Genomic DNA, 12,441 nt, shown 5'->3' with positions numbered 1-12,441 from the left:
TTGGCCGAATTCCGTACTCTGGCCAATCAGCACTGGCTAATGCATTGTAATGGCGTGATGAAGCAGTGCTGAATGTGTGTGCTTAGCACACACATTCAGCTCTGCTTCATCGGGCTAATAGAATGCATTGGCCAGCGCTGATTGGCCAGAGTACGGAATTCGGCCAATCAGCGCTGGCTCTGCTGGAGGAGGCGGAGTCTAAGATCGCTCCACACCAGTCTCCATTCAGGTCCGACCTTAGACTCCGCCTCCTCCGGCAGAGCCAGCGCTGATTGGCCGAAGGCTGGCCAATGCATTCCTATGCGAATGCAGAGACTTAGCAGTGCTGAGTCAGTTTTGCTCAACTACACATCTGATGCACACTCGGCACTGCTACATCAGATGTAGCAATCTGATGTAGCAGAGCCGAGGGTGCACTAGAACCCCTGTGCAAACTCAGTTCACGCTAATAGAATGCATTGGCCAGCGCTGATTGGCCAATGCATTCTATTAGCCCGATGAAGTAGAGCTGAATGTGTGTGCTAAGCACACTCATTCAGCACTGCTTCATCACGCGAATACAATGCATTAGCCAGTGCTGATTGGCCAGAGTACGGAATTCGGCCAATCAGCGCTGGCTCTGCTGGAGGAGGCGGAGTCTAAGGTCGGACCTGAATGGAGACTGGTGTGGAGCGATCTTAGACTCCGCCTCCTCCAGCAGAGCCAGCGCTGATTGGCCGAATTCCGTACTCTGGCCAATCAACACTGGCTAATGCATTGTATTGGCATGATGAAGCAGTGCTGAATGAGTGTGCTTAGCACACACATTCAGCTCTACTTCATCGGGCTAATAGAATGCATTGGCCAATCAGCGCTGGCCAATGCATTCTATTAGCGTGAACTGAGTTTGCACAGGGGTTCTAGTGCACCCTCGGCTCTGCTACATCAGATTGCTACATCTGATGTAGCAGTGCCGAGTGTGCATCAGATGTGTAGTTGAGCAAAACTGACTCAGCACTGCTAAGTCTCTGCATTCGCATAGGAATGCATTGGCCAGCCTTCGGCCAATCAGCGCTGGCTCTGCCGGAGGAGGCGGAGTCTAAGGTCGGACCTGAATGGAGACTGGTGTGGAGCGATCTTAGACTCCGCCTCCTCCAGCAGAGCCAGCGCTGATTGGTCGAGTTCCGTACTCTGGCCAATCAGCACTGGCCAATGCATTTCTATGGGGAAAAGTTAGCTTGCGAAAATCGCAAACTGACAGGGATTTCCATGAAATAAAGTGACTTTTATGCCCCCAGACATGCTTCCCCTGCTGTCCCAGTGTCATTCCAGGGTGTTGGTATCATTTCCTGGGGTGTCATAGTGGACTTGGTGACCCTCCAGACACGAATTTGGGTTTCCCCCTTAACGAGTTTATGTTCCCCATAGACTATAAATGGGGTTCGAAACCCATTCGAACACTCGAACAGTGAGCGGCTGTTCGAATCGAATTTCGAACCTCGAACATTTTAGTGTTCGCTCATCTCTAATCACAGATGTAATATTGACGCCCTATCCTAAGGACAGACCATCAATATTATAAAGATGGATAAATCCTTTAAAGAGGACCTTTCACCATTTTGCCCACAGGCAGTGTTATATACTGCCGGAAAGCTGACAGTGCGCTGAGTTCAGCGCACTGTCGGCTTTCCCGATCTGGGCCCAGTGTGAAGAGCTTACGGTCCGGTACCGTAACTCTTCTATGGTCAGAAGGGCGTTTCTGACAGTCAGAGACGTCCTTCTTCACAGCACAGCCAATCGCGCTGTGCTGTGAGAGCCGGGAGGAACACCCCCTCCCTCTGCTCGCAGTACTCGTCCATAGACGAGCATTATCAGGGAGGGAAGGGGGAGTTCCTCCCGGCTCTCACAGCACAGCGCGATTGGCTCTTCCCGGCAATGGCGCTGAGCTATGAGACCCACTCTTCTGACAGTGGAGAGATCTTGCTGAACGAAATTAATAGCACCAATACCTCCAGCACAGGGGCACGTACCGTGAAAGCTGGCAGCGCAGTGAATTCAGTGCACGCTCGGCTTTCTAGTGGTATATAATACCACCCATCTCTGAGGACATGAAAGGTCTAGGTATAGGACAGATATAGGACCTGCTCCATAATTTACAGCTCTTCAATTTGGCCAGGACACACGGCCGCAAAAACAATGGCCGTATGTACGGGACCATTGAAATATAATAGTCCATACTTTTTTTTTTTATAAATTCTTTATAAGAAAATAAAAGCTCGTTCACACGTGCGCCCGTACTCCGTTCTGAAACGTTTCCGTTTCCTGCACAAAACAGGGGCAGGAGACGGAAACCTGCCGACACCTTTTCAAGCTCATTCATTTGAATGAGCTTGAAAAGTCTCCGGCCGTGAGCGGTGGTTAGCAATTTAAGCTCTTCGCCGCGAAACTGGCTTTTTTAAACCAGACACAGAGTCGGACATGCAGTACTCTGTGTACAGTTTAAAAAAACTGGTTTCGCGGCCGGTCTCACGGCCGGAGTCGGCATTACAGGTTTCCGTCTTCTGCATGCAGAAGACGGAAACCTGAGTACGGAGACCCAAACGCTGGTGTGAACCCAGCGTAAACAGAATAACCAAACAAGCCACAATTGAAGATAAAAGGTCTGGTCACGTACATTACAGTTTAGTAACTCCATGTGCCCCATAGTAATAGCAGTTAACCCCATCATGTCCCTCACATTAACCCCCTGTGTGCTTCACATAAGTTTTACTGATATGTGAGACATGGAGGTAACCCTTATGTGAAGCACACAGGGGTTAATGTGATGGACATGATGGGGTTAACTGTTATTAATATGAGGCAAATGGAGTTATTAAAATAATAACCCCAAATGCCTGACATTAATAGGCAGACTAACCTCATGTACCTGGTGGTTTCTTTATTACTTTCACTTTGCTGGAGCTCTCCTCGGCTCCTTCTCTTCTGTGAAGGAAATGGCAGCAGCTCGGAAGGGTCCATCTTCTGTGTAGGGATAAGCCCCACCTCCTGGGCTCTCCTCACCCTCTCATTGGTGGGCAGAGAGCAGCCAGAGAAGGAGGGGGGGAGGGGGAAAGCTTCCTGAGCACGGAGCGTCCTCTATCACAGCTGCAGCCCTGCGCTGGCTGCTATTAGCCCATGCTGCAAACACACACACAAAATCATAGGCAGGGGCCCGATTGGAATGTCAGGGCCCCGATCGGGCCCCTAACCATCCCATGATCATGCAGATCGGGCCCCTGCCTATGATTTTAGACTGTTAAAATGAGCTGCAGTATAGTCGGGGGGAGAGGCCCACCGGGGGATTCACCGGTGTCCCAGTGGGCCAGTCCGACCCTGCTTATATCCCCTACTGGTCTGCAGTTTAATAAACAATCCAACATGTTATTAGCTCCACTATTCATCTATCACCCTCTCTAATATGTCTGCTGGCACCCACCCCGGGAATATCTCTCTCGAAATCGGACTTGTCCACCCGCCTTATTGAAACGACAAAGTCACACATTCCCCTTCACTGGTTACAGACCCCCCCCCCCCCCTTCCCTGCCTCAGTTTCTGGATAAAATGGACCAAACTGCCAGGATCGAGGGACTCCAAAGCTGGTTTTCCAACACCCACCACAAATTTCTCAAGATGTGGACACCATGTCTTCCATTCTGTAACTAGTGAGTGGTCAGAACACGGAGGAATAGAGAAAAAAACTGATGTCAGGGCAAATGGAGAAAAGTTCTCATAGAGATAGGAACAGTTCAGGTTTATGAGAATGCAAGACAGTGAACTATAAGAGTTGGCCAACAAGCTGCTCCAGCCTCATCTAGATATTTAGAAATGAGAAAAAGGGAAACATTTGAATCTTTAGGAGAACATAGGAAAGTAATATTCATTAAGAACCTGGAAGCCCCGTGTGCTTGACCTTTGCATTTCAGCAAATTGTGTATGTCCATGGCTAGACCAGAAGAGGGCACTACAGGTATGTAGTAACTGAGCTGAGTTTACTGTTTGGAAAAACTCACAATGATAGAAAAATTTTCATCAGAAGTTTTACATAAATCTCAATGGTACTTAGTAAAATTTGTACCTCCGGGATTATTTGTATAGATATAAATATCTGCCGTCATTTTCCATCTCTCCTTGTTATTTGCACATTATAATATCAGTGGCCAGTTGTCAGCTCAGCAGTGTCCGGTGTAAGCTTCTATGAGAACAGCTCACTGAACTGATAGAGCAATGGATGTCTCTTCATCTCCAACCATACAATACCAAGTTCTGGTGGTGGCAGCAGGACTTACCTTCCTGGCTGGATTTCTTATCAATGTGTTTATTGTAGCTGTGACCATCTGTGAGTGGGAGAAAGGAAGACCGGTGTCCAAGACCGACCAAGTCATCACCTCCCTCGGGGTCACCAGGATGATATTCCAGGGTGTATGCCTGCTGAAAGTCATTTGGGACTTATATAAATTGAGCATCTTGTTCTATGCAGTGGTTATTGTGCTTGAGTATTCATTTGTCTTCTCCAACATCTGGTTGTCCGCTTTGCTCTCCGTCATCTTCTGGTTGAAGATCTCCACCTTGCACAATGCCTTCTTTTTAGGACTAAGGCGTCTTGTATTGAACAAAGTCTTTCTTTTGACCTTGGTCTCCATGTTTGTGCCTCTCAGCTACAGTTTGGCCTATATTTTGATATTCTCCTTCAGGCAATCTTACAACTCAACCCAGGAGACATATGAAAATGTTTTCTTGGGCATGGATATCTTAATAATCATATTTTTTAGTGCCGTACCCTTCCTCATTTACTTTATTTCATCAGTCCTGCTCATCTTCTATCTTTACCATCACATAAGACAAATGAGATCCGAAAGAAATGGAACAAATCACCTGGATACTTACTATAAGACCATCAAGTTCACCGGATTCTCCCTTTTCTGCTCCACTTTCTATGTCATGGTTATGAGCACTTACCCATACTGCCTCGATGCATTTGGCATTTTGGGGCTTTACTTTTTCTGGCAGATTTTTCCAACCCTCCATTCCATGTATCTTATTTATTCGACAGTCAAACTACGGAGCCAGGTTTCCAATATGGTTCTTCTGTTGAAGAAAGGATGTCATGACCCCAAAACTCAAGTGGAGACAGTGTCGTAATAGTAAGGATCGGAATATAAATCTTCATGTGTACTCAAGCGAAATGAGAAACAGTAAAATCAGACTGGAGTTAGATAGGAGACATATGACAATGCTTTGGTTGGTGTGTGGTTTTTATTGCTCATATTTTTGACCACTGGACCCTTCCTCGTTTACTTTATTTCATCAGTCCTGCTCATCTTCTATCTTTACCATCACATAAGACAAATGAGATCCGAAAGGAATGGAACAAGTCGTCTGGATACTTACTATAAGACCATCAAGTTCACTGGATTCTCCCTTTTCTGCTCCACTTTCTCAGTCACTATTGACAAGACTTACAAACACTGTCGTCTTGTATTTGGCTTTTTGGGGCTTTACCTTATTTGGCAGAGTTCTCCGACCCTCCATTCCTTGTATCTGATTCATGTGACAGTTAAACTACGGAGTCAAATCTCCAATGTGGTCCGTGTGATCAGTGGAAGGTGTCATGTCCTTAGGGCTCCGGGGAAGACAGTCTTCCATTAACACATCATTTAATATGATTGTGCTATGGTGTTTTGATAGGAAATGCAAAAGTAATGTACAACAAAAATAAGCAAAATGAGTCTAGTTGTTGTGTTTGGTTGGATAGAAATGGGTCCAGTATAGGATAGAAGTATATTATGGCACTGAGTTACTAATTCTACGCATTTGCTTTAGAACAATGGTTCTCAATCTTTGACATACCGTAAGTGGTACACTTAAGTAAGGACTTGGGCTTGGCAAGGGGGACCTACGTATAGTGCAGCATGCAATATAGATAAAACATGGGTCTGTGGGCACTTTGGGGTCCATTATGTTACATGTGGGAGTATTGTTGCGGCTATTGTATTATCCATGGGGGAACTGTGGAGAACATTATGTTATATACAGAGACAGTGTGGGGGACATTATATTGCATGTGGGGAAATGTGTGGTCCAGTATGTTACACATGGGGAAATGTGGTGGCCATTATACTACAGTACAACTGAACTCCATTATACATACATGTTTCGGTCATTATACTACATTATACTATATATTGGGGACACTGTGTGGGCAAGTATGTTAAAGTTGTGGCACTGTGTGGGTCATTGTATTACAGTGGTGTCACTGATATGGCCATTTTACTATGTGTAGGGTCATTGAAGGGGCCTTTATGTGCTTTAAGGCTTGTCATACTATGAACCCTGGATGTGATGTCACCTGAGCTCTGAGATAAACATTTCCTATTGATACAATGTAAAACCTCGACCGTTAATGCAAATCAGAAGATAATCAGTACGCTGAATAAACTCTGCGGGAGCCTGAGCACAATATGTAGCAAGAGATGGAAAGTGTCCACCCAAATCCTACAGACATTTGCATTCTGTCTCTGCAGTCGTTCAGAGGTTTCCAGGTCACAGATGGTGATTTCCATACAGAGTGTTCCTAGTACAACCATTCCAGAATTAAAAAGAACCCGCAAGTTGTCAACTGTTTCCACTTTTTTAGCTTTAAGTTGGTTATTGAAGAGTTAATCCGCAATTCCTATGGTGTTGTGTACATGGAAGTGGCTCTTACTCTGAGTTTTCTAGAAGATGAGAGAAGTTCATTGTTTCTTGGCAACTCCATCCTTTAGCTTATACTTGGCAACATTTTGCAATGGGAGTCTGGAAGGCTCGGCAAGCGAAGCGTAGTCCAGCTTACTGTGGGGTAAGCCATGTTCATTTTTATCACATTAATGGTACCCAAGGCTTCCATGTCACTTATATTATGACCACCATTATGTGAACTCTTCTGGAATGCTGGGCGGTCACTCCTTATAGCGGGAGCCTTCTAGACATTTTGGGAGCATCGGCAAGTATGCTTTAGCCAGTTAGTTAGTTGGTTAGCCAAGTATGCCTACACACCACCGCTAATACTATTGTTCCCATTGGTCTAGGACAGTAATGTGATCCATATAAACATTTCTGGAGGTCTAGGACAAGGAAATGGGTAACTGTAAGCATCTCTATGATCAAGAACCTGGGAAATGTCAATGACAATTGAAGATGAACAAATCGAATTCCGTGCAAATGTTTCAAAAACTTTGGGTTAGAATGACTCTGAGCTTGTAGTTTGATTCCTACAAATTGTTTAAAATGGTGGCCATCATGGAGAAAGTAGAGATGAAAGATCACATGACCTCAGGAACAAGGACGATTTACCCATAATGCTTTGCATGCAGCTCTCCTGAAAAAGGACAATCTGTCAGAGGTCACTGGTGACTCAATTGCATTATAAAAACTTCAGGCAGAAAGAGAAGGTATCCGGATTGTGGGGAGAGATTAGACAGATAGGATTGTCTCAGATAGAATGAGATAGGTAGGAAATAACACACTGAACCTGGTATATTTGAGGGTTTTTTTTTACCTTTACATTGAAGTTGTATACACTATACACTTGATATTTTTGTGTTAGACTGCTAGAAATCAAACTTTTGATCAGAATTGGCCGAACCTGAATTCCAAACTGCTAGAGATATTAGTATAGATATGAATAGCTGCCGTCGTTTTCCACCCCCTTTGCAAATTATATCAGACGTCAATCAAAGGAAATCCAAAAGGAACACAATAGGACGTCGGGATACTTACTACAAAACAGACAATCATCAGATTCTTCCTTTTCCGCTCTACTTTCTTATTTGCCACCTCCTACCCCCTCATTTACCCATAGTCGTAAATGTTATTGTCCCTTTGATATTAATAAAGCTGTGCTTGTGTTAGAGAACTAGAAAGGAGTTACATAGAGTCCTCGGAGTTCTCAGAACGTCTTACACAATTGTTTTAACAAAATTTCAACTTCCAGTTTGGATCAAACTGGTTCAGACAAAATCAGACTTTTGGTGCAGACCGGCTCCAGTAATGGCCAACAAACTGGTCCAATGTCATCTGGTTATTGGATACAGGAATAAGGCAAAAAATGTCATCTTCACCATGTATGGTGGAAAACATAGGACAGCTATCATGATGGGTTTGAGAACCTGGAAGCCCCGTGTGCTTGACCTTTGTATTTCAGCAAATTGTGTATGTCCATGGCTAGACCAAAAGAGGGCAGTACAGGTATGTAGTAACTGAGATGAGATTACTGCTTTGAAAAACTCACAATGACATAAAAATTTTTCATCTGAAGTTTTACATAAACCTCAATGGTACTTAGTAAAATTTGTACCTCCGGGATTATTTGTATAGATATAAATATCTGCCGTCATTTTCCATCTCTCCTTGTTATTTGCACATTATAATATCAGCGGCCAGTTGTCAGCTCAGCAGTGTCCGGTGTAAGCTTCTATGAGAACAGCTCACTGAACTGATAGAGCAATGGATGTCTCTTCATCTCCAACCATACAATACCAAGTTCTGGTGGTGGCAGCAGGACTTACCTTCCTGGCTGGATTTCTTATCAATGTGTTTATTGTAGCTGTGACCATCTGTGAGTGGAAGAAAGGAAGACCGGTGTCCAAGACCGACCAAGTCATCACCTCCCTCGGGATCACCAGGATGTTATTCCAGGGTGTATGCCTGATGTATGTCATTATATATACTTACTTTCCTGGACAGAGTATCTTGGTCTTTACAGTGGTTGCTGTGCTTGAGTATTCATTTGTCTACTCCAACATCTGGTTGTCCGCTTTGCTCTCCATCATCTTCTGGTTGAAGATCTCCACCTTGCACAATGTCTTCTTTTTAGGACTAAGGTGCCTTGTATTGAACAAAGTCTTTCTTCTGACCTTGGTCTCCATGTTTGTGCCTCTCAGCTACATTTTGACCTACAGTTTGATCTTCTCCTTCAGTAAATCTTACAACTTAACCCAGGAGACATATGACAATGTTTTCTTTGGTTTGAGGGTCTTAATAATGATATTTTTTAGGATCGGACCCCTCCTCATTTTCCTAATGTCATCAGTCCTGCTCATCATCTATCTTCTTCATCACATACGTCGAATGAAATCCGAAAGAAATGGAACAAGTCACCTGGATACTTACTATAAGACCATCAAGTTCACCGGATTCTCCCTTTTCTGCTCCACTGTATTTATCATTATTGAGAAGACTTACACATACTGTATTAATGTATTTGGCTATTTGGGGATTTACCTTATTTGGCAGATTTTTCCAACCCTCCATTCTATGTATCTGATTTATGCGACGGTTAAACTACGAAGTCAGGTCTCCAATGTGATCCGTCTGATCAGTGGAAAATGTCATGTCCGCAGAGCTCCGGTGGAGACGGTGTCCCAGTAATACAGATGGGAATGTGAATCTGCTATGTGTATATCTACAGCAACAATAAGAAAAATTTGCCTCATTGTTAGGTTTGTATCTTGGTAGGATAGGATTGGGTCAACAATAGGATAGAAGTATATTGGGGCACTGAGCTACTAATTCTATACACGATGGTTCCCAATCTGTCGCAGGCATACTCCAAGGGGTTCGCTTCACAGTTCTCGGGGTACATGTCATGACTAAGAACCTCTGGTCTATATTACATGCTATAGTGCATACAGGTCTCTTACGTCCAGGAAGGATGCCCACATATGACCACTGGCACCATCCTTACTGTAGAAGAACAATGGGCGCTTCCATCAGTACTGATATAGAGGCTCTTGCTGAACTACTTCTATCACTTACCATTCTTCTTACCACTTTCCCACTATCTCTCTGCTCTGGGCACTGAGTGCTGACATCACAGCAGACCCCAAACAGAGAAGACGTATGGAGAAGATGATGAGAGATGAATGCAGCTAACCTGAGTGCCAGTAACTGCAAAGTAATGATGGAGGGGCTCGGGGTTCATCCTGGGCTAAGCAGGGGTGACTGCATGCAGTTCAGTTTGTAATGTACATATCACAGGGTGTAAGAGCACAGTGTGGAGTTTGCCCTTCTAATCATCCTGTCGAGCCTATTCATATCCCCTGCTGATATACTTCTCCCCCAGCAGGCCACTCCTTAGAAGATCGCTGAAGCCACCACAGAGTTGATAAAGACCCTAAGAACTGGTCCCTGGGCTCTAAATTCTCTGTACAGTGTCTCCAGGAAGCAATATGGTAGCCATTATACTACATGATGGAGCCATTATACTACACATGGAGACACTGTGTGGACCATCAAATTATATTGGGGGCACTAATGCGGCCATATTACTATGTATGGGGACACTGAAGAGGCCTTGACTGTTATCAGTGCTTATTAATATAGATGAGCGAACACTAAAATGTCTGAGGTTCGAAATCTGATTCGAACAGCCGCTCACTGTTTGACTGTTCGAACGGATTTCGAACCCCATTATAGTCTATGGGGGGAAATGCTCATTTCAGGGGTAGGCAAAATTCGATAAAATTATACTTACCAAGTCCACGAGTTACGGTTGGGCTGGATTTTCCTTGAAGTCTTCTCCCGGCGCAGGGTCCCCGCGTCTTCTTCTGGCTGGAATTCACTCTGCCTAGGCATCGGGGCCTAGGTAGAGCAAACTGCGCATGCGAGGCCGGATGCCTAGGCAGTGTGAATTCCAGCCGGAAGACGCCGTGGGGACGCTGCACGGAGAAGACTTCTAAAGGTAGGAGAAGAACCAGCGTTGATTGGCAATGTATAGCATTCTGTCAATCAACGCTGGTTCTGCATCGAACCTTAAACTTTGAACAGCTAGTAGTGTTTGATCGAGTACCAGTATTTCGAATACCGTAGTATTCGATCGAACACTTACTCGTTCGAACACTACTCGCTCATCTCTACTTATTATTACTATTTCGGGGTTACTCAGATGGGACTTTTCATCACTTAGAAGATATTTCAAGGTTGAAAGCTTGAGTAACACTGCTATAGAACATTATTTATAGAAACTTAGGAGAATTAGAAAGTCCAAGATGTTCCCAGTCTTGGGACAGTTACTATTAGAATAACCGATTCCCTGTAGTCAGATATTCAGAGGGATTTATAATACAGAGGAGCTTAGGGAACGTTATAAAATGGAACGCTATAGAGAAACACATAGGTATAGCAACTATTGTATAGTTTATTGTATAAATTATTGTATAGTTTATTGTATAAATTATTGTATAGTTTATTGTATAGATTATTGTATAGTTTATTGTATAGTCTATTGTATAGATTATTGTATAGATTATTGTATAGTTTATTGCATATATTATTGTATAGATTATTGTATAGATTATTGTATAGTTTATAGTATAGTCTATTGTATAGATTATTGTATAGTTTATTGCATATATTATTGTATAGATTATTGTATAGATTATTGTATAGTTTATTATATAGTTTATTGTATAGTTTATTATATAGTTTATTATATAGTTTCTGATGCTGTTGTATTTTGTGTATTAGTTTTCTAGGAGAGCCCCGGCCCTTTGTATTCCCTTTGTATTCCTCTCCTGCTTGTACTCATATATATAAATAAAGCTATAATTTGGTTTCAGTCCTCGGGTCACTCTTTGTGATGGGATTGTACAAGTTTTTGCTGCTTTAACAGAGACAACAACATCCCGACCCTCAATCAAAAGTAACCTGAGGACACTACAGATAAGCAAACACTGGTGATGGGCCAACCATTGTAAATGTTCACCTCACAAATCAAAACCTTCATCCCAAGCCCACTATGTTTCAGATCCCATAATATAGTAGGAAACGTCCTGGGGAGGTTCGGACAATACTCATCTTCTCTCACCTTTCCTGGCATCTGGTCTTTGCTCATGGGCTCTTGTGGCCTCTTCCAAAGTGAGAGAGATCCTACCATACTGCGTATACTCCAACTGAAATATATAGGTGCACTAGATTTATCCTATAGGTGACCTGTATGATGGCGCTTAGAGGTGACATTACACTCCATGACCCTTATATACAGGCTTGTCATTCTATGAACAGACACATCTGGCCATCCAGGCAAGCAGACACACTCTGAGCCCCCATCACGGCAGTTCCTTTGCACTTGAAGAAGGGCGACCTATGCCCGAAATGCGTTTGCTGCTGAACTTTAATAAATTGGTTATCTTGATATCTGGTGAAGTGCGGTCCTTCTTCCTGGTCCTTATATATATACTATGAACCCTGGATGTGATGTCACCTGAGCTCTGAGATAAACATTTCCTATTGATACAATGTAAAACCTCAGCCATTAATGCAAATCAGAAGATAATCTGTGTGCTGAATAAACTCTGTGGGAGCCTGAGCACAATATGTAGCAAGAGATGGAAAATATCCACACAAATCCTGCAGACATTTGCATTCTGTCTCTGCAGTCGTTCACAG

At 43.6% G+C, this 12,441-nt stretch overlaps 2 protein-coding genes across 2 annotated transcripts; both read left to right on the top strand.

Annotated features, from left to right (window-relative positions):
* Nucleotides 1-4,242: 4,242 nt before the first annotated feature.
* Nucleotides 4,243-5,157, top strand: LOC142198617 (taste receptor type 2 member 140-like). Its single transcript, XM_075269647.1, has one exon. It carries the CDS (start codon nt 4,243-4,245, stop codon nt 5,155-5,157), a length of 915 nt encoding a protein of 304 aa, XP_075125748.1.
* A 3,342-nt stretch (nt 5,158-8,499) lies between these two features.
* LOC142198616 (taste receptor type 2 member 116-like) lies at nt 8,500-9,423 on the top strand. Its single transcript, XM_075269646.1, has one exon. It carries the CDS (start codon nt 8,500-8,502, stop codon nt 9,421-9,423), a length of 924 nt encoding a protein of 307 aa, XP_075125747.1.
* Nucleotides 9,424-12,441: the final 3,018 nt, after the last annotated feature.

This window comes from Leptodactylus fuscus, chromosome 3 (genome assembly GCF_031893055.1).
Source record: "Leptodactylus fuscus isolate aLepFus1 chromosome 3, aLepFus1.hap2, whole genome shotgun sequence".
NCBI classification, from domain to species: domain Eukaryota; kingdom Metazoa; phylum Chordata; class Amphibia; order Anura; family Leptodactylidae; genus Leptodactylus; species Leptodactylus fuscus.
This window is presented reverse-complemented; position numbering and strand designations above follow the sequence as displayed.

Coding starts and splice junctions, on each gene's coding strand:
- LOC142198616 (XM_075269646.1), top strand. CDS start 8,500: ATGGATGTCTCTTCATCTCCAACCATACAATACCAAGTTCTGGTGGTG.
- LOC142198617 (XM_075269647.1), top strand. CDS start 4,243: ATGGATGTCTCTTCATCTCCAACCATACAATACCAAGTTCTGGTGGTG.